Source organism: Aethalodelphis obliquidens, unplaced genomic scaffold, assembly GCF_003676395.1.
Source record: "Aethalodelphis obliquidens isolate GAN/ISIS:26980383/991018 unplaced genomic scaffold, ASM367639v1 scaffold7, whole genome shotgun sequence".
Classification (NCBI taxonomy): Eukaryota; Metazoa; Chordata; class Mammalia; order Artiodactyla; family Delphinidae; genus Aethalodelphis; species Aethalodelphis obliquidens.
In genome coordinates, this window is record NW_020837951.1 from 48,677,684 (window position 1) to 48,686,130 (window position 8,447).

The 8,447-nt window shown below is 36.5% G+C and overlaps 1 protein-coding gene across 1 annotated transcript in view; it reads right to left on the bottom strand.

Annotated features, from left to right (window-relative positions):
- Positions 1-2,344: 2,344 nt before the first annotated feature.
- SMC5 (structural maintenance of chromosomes 5) overlaps positions 2,345-8,447 on the bottom strand; it is a 99,263-nt gene continuing 93,160 nt past the window's right edge. Inside the window, exons 20-24 of the mRNA XM_027105963.1 lie at positions 7,927-8,031; positions 7,593-7,712; positions 5,748-5,927; positions 5,573-5,668; positions 2,345-4,412 (exon numbers count right to left, since the gene is read on the bottom strand). Of these exons, the coding sequence (XP_026961764.1) occupies positions 4,269-4,412; positions 5,573-5,668; positions 5,748-5,927; positions 7,593-7,712; positions 7,927-8,031 (645 nt within the window). The 3' untranslated portion in view covers positions 2,345-4,268. The remainder of the gene's footprint in view (positions 4,413-5,572; positions 5,669-5,747; positions 5,928-7,592; positions 7,713-7,926; positions 8,032-8,447) is intronic.

Here is an 8,447-nt window from a genome sequence, read left to right on the forward strand (position 1 = left end):
TAGGTCTCCTGCACAGACTGAACTCCTGGGTCTGTTGCCTCTTGCCATTCTCTGGGGATGGTAGCTATTTAAGAACTCTTTCTCCATTGATTATTGTCCTGTGGGACCCACTGGCATAGGCCCCACGGCTACCAGAGTCAGGCAGTGTAGAGGTGCTTGCTGGCAGCAGCCACAAAAATAGGGGCACCGGATTTTTCTGGTGACACTGATTCTTATAGTCCTATGGGACCAGGAACACAAGCTACCCTGGCCTCCAGAGCTAGGCGATCAAGAGGTGTTCTCCAGGCAGTGGCCAGCAAAATAAGGGCATCAGATGCATGTGAAAGCTCTCACCCGAGGGACAGTTATGCTCTGGAGCATGGCAAAGGGAGAGCATGAAAATAGCACTTGCCAGTCTCTGTCCCCGGAATGTCCTAGCCAGCTCCCAGATGTGCACGTCAAAGTAGATGCCTGCCCTCAGGAAGGCTGATGCTTCAATTCAAGCAGGTGAGCCTTCTTCCCTTTATGTCTGGGTGTGATATGCTGCTTCTAAGCTGGGCCCTGGGGTTGGTGAGTTTGAGCACACCAGCCTTTTAAGAGCCATTTTTCAGATCACTGCAGTTTGGGTCTTGGGACATAAGCCCCAGTGGTTATCAAAATTAGATTGTGGCTTGTCTTTCAGGTGTAGGTCTTAAAAGTTGGGGTGCCTGATGTGGGGTTCCAACCCTTCACTTCTCATCAAGAAGCTCCAGGTTGTGAGTTCTCTTCCAATTTGGGGCCCGCCAGGGGTGGGGTTTATGGTGAGTTTGTGTTCCAGCCTCTCCTGCCCTCTTCGATGTGATTTTCTTGCTTGCCTGATGTGTAGTCATCACTCAGCCAGCCTTTAGGTTTTTTTTAAGAGGAATTTTCCATATGTAGCTGTAGACTCAGTGTGTCTGTGGGAAAAGGTGAGTTCAAGATCTTCAAGATGGGGTTCGCCATCTTGAACCGGAATCTCCACCCTAAACTAAGTTTCTTGATAGTGGAATCATATGCAGGCTCTATTTTTTATTCAAAATACACAGCATAGTGCTTTCCCAGTGGTACACGTAAATAAGGATTGACTACGTGAATAATGGAATAAATATGCTCAAATATCTGTCAGTGTTGTGAGAAAGGGCATTCATTCATGCTACAGTTACTGAGTGCTTACTATGTACTGATAAGCATTTTTCTATGTCCTGGGGAGGTAGCAATCAACACAAAAAAGTCTGTGTCTTCAGAGAACTCAGAGTCTAGTGAAGAAGACAGACAAGGAACAAAATACATAATGATAAGTAGTGATAAATGCTATGAAGAGAAACCAGGGTAAGAGCACAGTAGAGCAGCTTAGGGATGCTATTTTAGATCAGGGTAGAGTGGGGAGATTTGTAGAAATCTTGAAGGCTGTGACAACTGGATTTTTATGAGTGTGATGGAAAACCTACCAAGTCTTTTCTCTGAAAACAATGTCAATAGGCCATAGGGTAATCAGTTATCTCCTTGGGTCTGTGGCAGAGACTCCTGCTTGTCCCCAGTATTCACCATCCCCCTCTTGAGTAACAGTGGCTGAAGTTTAACTAGTTACATAGACACATAAGTAAAGATGACATATTCAAGGCTCTCTTGCAGGCCATCTAAGGTTTCAACCTAAAAATATTTATACTTGCCTTATAACTGGTTTCTTTAGGTGGTTTAAACCTTTTTTTCTTTTATTTCTTGACTCATTTAGACTAATTTCCTTGCAGGCAGACAAGGGACTACATTTTCTATCCTTTTGAACATGGACAGCCAAACACTGTTCTGTAAATGGTAGGCATTCAATAAACTTTTCAGCAAATCTGAAAACCAAAATGACTCTTACGAAGGTTCAAAGTATATAAAAACAGTTCTCATTTAAAATGACATACACCAAAAGAATATGAAAATATGCATTTATTACCAACAAAGTAGCATTTCCCACAGAGTTTTTTTCCAATTACACACACACACACACACACACACACACACACACACACACACACAAAATAGCAGGACAAAATTACACTTTTTTTTTTTTCACTGCACTGCACAGCTTGCAGGATCTTACTTCCCCGACCAGGGATTGAACCCGGGCCCTTGGCAGTGAAAGCGTGGAGTCCTAATCACTGGACCACCAGGGAATTCCCTCAAATTATATTCTTTTACACACTAAAGATTCATACTCCAAAGAAAATAAGCACATGTCCAAAAGACAGTTAGAAAGCAGCAAGAAATCTTTCCTTTTACTTAATGCTAAAAACCTTTTAATTTCTCTCCTTATGCAAATCAATGAAGATTTTGTCATTAAAAATACTTGCTTGTCACCTTAGGGTTTTAAATATTTTATTCATCAAATCAGACTGTTACTTGAAGTTTTTACAATTTGTATGTAATTAAAATCAACTTTTACAGAAAATATGTGAAGCTTCAAGTGGCTGAGACTAATGCGCTAGACTTACTATTCTTCACAGGTCAACATTCAATGTAAAAACCGAATATTTGTCCACTAGAAAGAGAGAAATGCTTATAAACAAGGTATGGAATAATTATTGGCATATGTAAACTGAAAGGTAGTTGACCATTTTATTTTCAAACACACCTAATCTTCAAACTTCTTTTTCACATTGATAATCATTTTGCAGAAATAAGATGACTGGCACTAACTCAGACAATAAACAAACTACACCAAGCACATATTAGTAAAGATACTTTGGTGGAAAACGAAGTATTAAACAACAAAAACATTTGGTAACAACATCCATTTACTAATATGTTACCAAGGTTTTCAAGGTTTACATGAGCTGTTTGCACTAGAAAAAATGTTATTTTAAAATATTTTCATAGTATATGCATTAGACTTAGTTTAAGAGGGGAAGGCTCTTTTAAAAATTTTATGAAGAAAAAAATAGCTTTTTAAAGAGAAAATGTCCAAGTAAGAGGTTTGTTTTTTGACCTAACAAGAATCATTTCAGTGGCTATTTAAGAACATACAAAACCCAAACTGACTGCAATTCTTCAACTTAGTCAAGCTGCCAAGTCAAAAAAATAATTCTGTTATTACCGGCACAGATCCAGTCCATTGTTCAAAGATATGTCCTTGATCTAGTCCGTTATTTTACAATATTTAAAAGAATAGAATTTTTTTTGGCACTGTTAATTAATATAATGCAGAGATAAACAAATGATTTTCTCATCTAATTCTTTCACGTTGAAAGAACAGTTTAAACTAGATTTTCTAAGATAATGGGGTAGGATCAACACTAAGTTTTAGGACCTATATAAGCTTAGATTCTAAAAACATTATGGTTTTAAACAAATCAATACTTTTCCTCACTCTTTACATTAACACTGAGAAATTTCAAATATAAACTGTAGAAACCAGTATATGAAATCTTAAGAAAAATCTTCCTAAAAATAATTAAGAAAATGCTTTAGAAATTTAAGATGTAAAATACAACTGACTTTAAATTAAAAAAAGGAAAAAACCACCAAAACCCAAAAAACCTCACCCACATTTTACAGGGTTATTCTTTAAAAACCCTTGGCACTTGATTTTATTCTCTGTCAATCTTTTGGTTGCATTTTTTGCATCATCTAGTGGCCACCTTGTGGCATTTCAAAGAAGTCCTGCTACCATTTTTGAACCCCAATACTTTTCCCTTCTTTGAGATACCAATATAGTATCAAGTTTCATAAAACTTTTTTTAAAGGCTCATAAAATTCCATTTCCTAGTGGAGATAAGGTATCTTTTTAATAGGAAGAAATGAATAGATTTGCCATAAATTATTACTATACATTAGACTAGACATTTCCATATCAAATTTTAAAAATTAAATATAACACTGGGAAAAACTGTGGCTTAAGCTGTAGAGTCATCTTTAGACTCTAAAAGTAATTAAAACTACTTTGCAAGTAAAGCTCAGGGTTACCATGTCAATTAAACTTCTTGTAATTGATAAGCCCTTCCACTGTACCTTTGATTTGAGTAGCAAATACTTTTAAAAATGGGGACCCAATGACTTATGGTCAGAGTGCTAAGGACTCAAGAAGACTTAATTTTTACTACCAGATGATGTTCCACAGAAAGAAGTTATTATGGTCTCTTTTCATCGACCCATTTGTATCTAATAGTGGGTTTCCAAAAATAACTGATCTTTTAGTCTTAATGAATCTCCTAACTTTTATTCAGTTGAGCCACACTTATATACAGGATTTAACAGAAAAGTCCCAAAGTTCTTGCCCTTTACTTTTATTGAGAAGGCTGAGTGAATGTAATACGGCGCCGCCTCCTTTGGAAAGCCTTTAAATTCCATCTGTTTGGTTCTAGCATATGAGGACCATTGTAGACAAATAACACCGTCATCTTTTCATTATAAGGAAGATTTTGCAGGAGCTGTAAGTGTTAAAACAAACCGTCATATAATGCTTTCCGTTAAGAAGCACAACTTTCCAACCTTACATGTGTGTAGTCAAATATTTTATTTGTAATATGAATGAAACTCTTAAGTTCTCAATTCAGTACACACCCTGCCCGACTGTGATCTTCATTTGAATTAGCGCATCTGAAGCGCGGCCTAAGGAATCATCAACATGCCTTGGGAGCCCTCTATATTCATAGGCCAAATGGGATCATACAACTTCTTAGGTTGACTCTGGAAAAGTGTGTCCTCCAGAATTTTCCTAGGATACTTTCACTGTTTTATCCACAAAACACTTCTCAAGCAACTTCTGTGGTGAGGCACTGTGATAGATTCGTAGCCTGAAAAGTGTATGTAACAGGGAGGTTTGGTTTATAGGCCAACATGTTTGGTAAACAATAGGGAATTAACAGATCTAGCTACTCCACAGGGTATCTGCTGGAAAAAGAAGACAGATTATACTATTCAATAAAAAATTGAATTTAAGATAGGATTTCCAATGAAATTTTTCATTGAACACTTTAGTTAAAAAAACCTGATTACATTAATAAATACATCTTTGATTACTGTACATCAGTTTTATAATTGACTCACAAAAGAAAATTTCCCATTGTAATGGTCCTAGCTTATGGAAAATTCTCTGTGAAGATAATTCTTTTTCTTTCTCCAAAGTTAATATATGAACAGAAGATCATGGGGTACTTAGGACTGCCTCTGGGCCAAGTCAGTGGCAGTGGTGAATTAAAAAAGGGTAGAGCACAGCACCAAAACAGACCTTTCTGGAGAAATGAGAAGGACCAGCGTTCTAGGGTTTATATTCTCCTGTCATTTTTTAGTGCTAAAAGAGGAACTTCTTTAGAGGAAGAATAAGTGCCAAAAGCATGGAGGAAATCTCAGTTCTAGACCATAATACTATGCCTCCTATGTTTCTTCCTCTGACAACATCTAACAAGGTTTCTGATTAAGTATGTCACTGGAACTTGTCCCCTTTAATAATATAAATATTACTATAATCTTTTTAGTTCTATTTTGGGAGTGTTCCTGCTCATATTTACATACTGGGCCAAAATCTGCTATATGTTTTAGCCACGAGGGACTTCTGAGTATGAGTATTTTTAGGTTACTTATTACCTACCTTTGGTGTAATAAAGAAATACTGAGATGTGTTTTCTTTACAAGCAGTATTTACAACCATTTCAAACACTCTCCGTTCATTGATTGGGTCCATTCCCTAAACAATGACAATAATAATGATTAGATTTAAATCTATTACAAGATACAGTGAAACCCAATAAAAGAATAAGCTATACCTGATTGATTTCATCAACTACTCTGAATGGACATCTATTAAGCTCCTGAAGTGCCATCAAGTATAACATGGTAGAAACGCTTCTTTCACCTCCACTTTGATGATGAGGAGTTAATTCATGTAGTTGAGTGCTACTGCGAAATTTGACTCTGATTCGAATTCCATATTTATCATAGTCTTCCTATAAAACATTTAAAAAGTTGATGAAAGGTGGGAGTTTTCTCTGGTAATTCCATACATTTTTTTGAAAATAGACTGAATCAATCAATTATAAGAGTAAAGAACTTAAAACCTCATGATATTAGTTTTATCTAAATAGATCCTTGGAGACCTCTAGAGCTTGCAGAGAGTAAGTGGTTCTAATATTTTACTGTTTCAGTTTATTTATAAAATACGGTTTTAAACCATTCTGCTTTATAGAATGGTTCTGAGGATTAAACAAGATAAACCTAGAAGTGCTTGGCACAGTGTCTGGTACATAGAAAGTATATTATAAATTATATGTTATAACACATCCCTTCCTTCTAACAAGCCCACACTATGTAGATGACAATTCTCATGGCAGGTCTAATATCTTACTAAAACTTAAAGTGAAATGATGTTTGCTATCCTTATGTCTCACACTAAGCAGATAAAGGAGTCATGGGGCAAAGTTCCTAAGGGGAAATAAAGGTGCTACCTTGCTTTATAAGGGAAAAATTTCAACATTTACAAAATTAGAACCCTAAAATAAGCTTAATGTATCTACCATCAACTAGTCTCAACTATGATCAATACATGACCAATCTTGTTTCATCTATAACTCCACCCACTCCTCTTTCCCAATTATTTTGAAGCACATCCTAGTTCATCTCTTTACACATTTCTTTTTTATATGTATATTTTTTTGATGTGGACCATTTTTGAAGTCTTTATTGAGTCTGTTACAATATTGCTTCTATTCTATGTTTTGGCTTTTTGGCTGAGAGGCATGTGGGATCTTAGCTCCCCGACCCAGGGCCTGAACCCACACCCCCTATACTGTAAGGCAAAGTCTTAACCACTGGACCACCAGGGAAGTCCCTCTTTACACACTTCTTTTTTTTTTCAAATTAATTAATTAATTTATGGCTGTGTTGGGCCTTCATCTCTGTGCGAGGGCCTTCTCTAGTTGTGGCAAGCTGGGGCCACTCTTCATCGCGGTGCACAGGCCTCTCGCTATCGCGACCTCTCTTGTTGCGGTGCACAGGCTCCAGATGCGCAGGCTCAGCAGTTGTGGCACACAGGCTCAGCCGCTCCGCGGCATGTGGGATCCTCCCAGACCGGGGCTCGAACCCGTGTCCCCTGCATCGGCAGGCAGACCCTCAACCACAGCGCCACCAGGGAAGCCCCTACACATTTCTTAATGGAAATCTTATTTTATCCACAACTGCAATGCATGAACGTAGCTCAAGAAATTAGTACCAAATTTCTAAATATTTTTATTCTTGTGAACTCAAATTTTTGATCAAAAGGAAACCACTGATACTATACTATGTTTCAGTTATGTTTACCAATTTGTTTATGACTCTTCAAATGAGTAGTAAATTCAAAAAGCAATGCATTTGCTTACCACACCTGAGTAACCATTACTTAGACTGGATATGAAAAGACTTTGTAAGGTATTAGTCACTAATCTCCAACGTCACCAAAAAAAAAAAAAAATGAGCCTGATGGAATCCCATATATGGTCTTTTCCTTCCTTAGGACAATTTTTTTGTAAGCAAAATTTTCACAGATATAACTTTAGAGTAAATAAACAATTTACATGTACTTTTAGCATATAATTAAAATTACTTGCCAGGAAACATTTCAAATGCAATTTTACCTCATTTTCTGTATGGAGATCAATTTCACCAGCACACTGCATGGAACTAAAAAAATTGCTAAATTTTTCATTAATTTTTTCTACCAGCTCTTTTAAAGGATTCAGCCACCTTTCTTTTACCTGCAAGTAAAGGCAATATAAAAACACAATTTAAAAAGTGTCCTTGCATTGATACAAAACTTTATATAAAACAAATTTAATATCAATATCAATCTGGTCATGAGAACATACGCTTCTAAGAAAAAATGCAATGTATCATTTCATTTTGCATTATCCTACATTCCCATATGATAATGGTAAGCACATGAGAAAAAGAAAACGGTTGAATAATTACCTGTGAAATGTTTTCCCTATATTTATCCAGTTCAACATTCTTTATCTTTAGTTCCTCAGTTAATTGCTCTATTTCTTCTTCTCTTTTTGTGTACTCCTCAACAACCTGGCAGAAAAAAAATCTTTAAGATTAATCTACCAAAGGATAAAATTATAGAAAATTTTGCATCAATTAAAACATTAACTGAAAATGCCACTTTTGTTGCATTGTTTGTATGCAGTTAATTTATGTTCTTGTAACATACTGAAAATGCCATTTTTTATCCTTGAAAAAATAGACATTGCAGTATTTCAGGTTAGCCCAAGTATTCTTTTTATAAAGAAAAGGCACAGAACACTGTGTTCCTTAGGAAGAATCTATTTAAAATTCTAATAGATTCAGAATCTGGCATTTAAAAGCACATTGTTCCTGCTGTCTAGCTTATTATTACCAAGAGCTCCAGTACAGAGTGGGAGGCAAGTACTGGAGGGAAGCGTGTGTGTGTGTGTGTGTGTGTGTGTGTGTGTGTGTGTGTGTGTGTG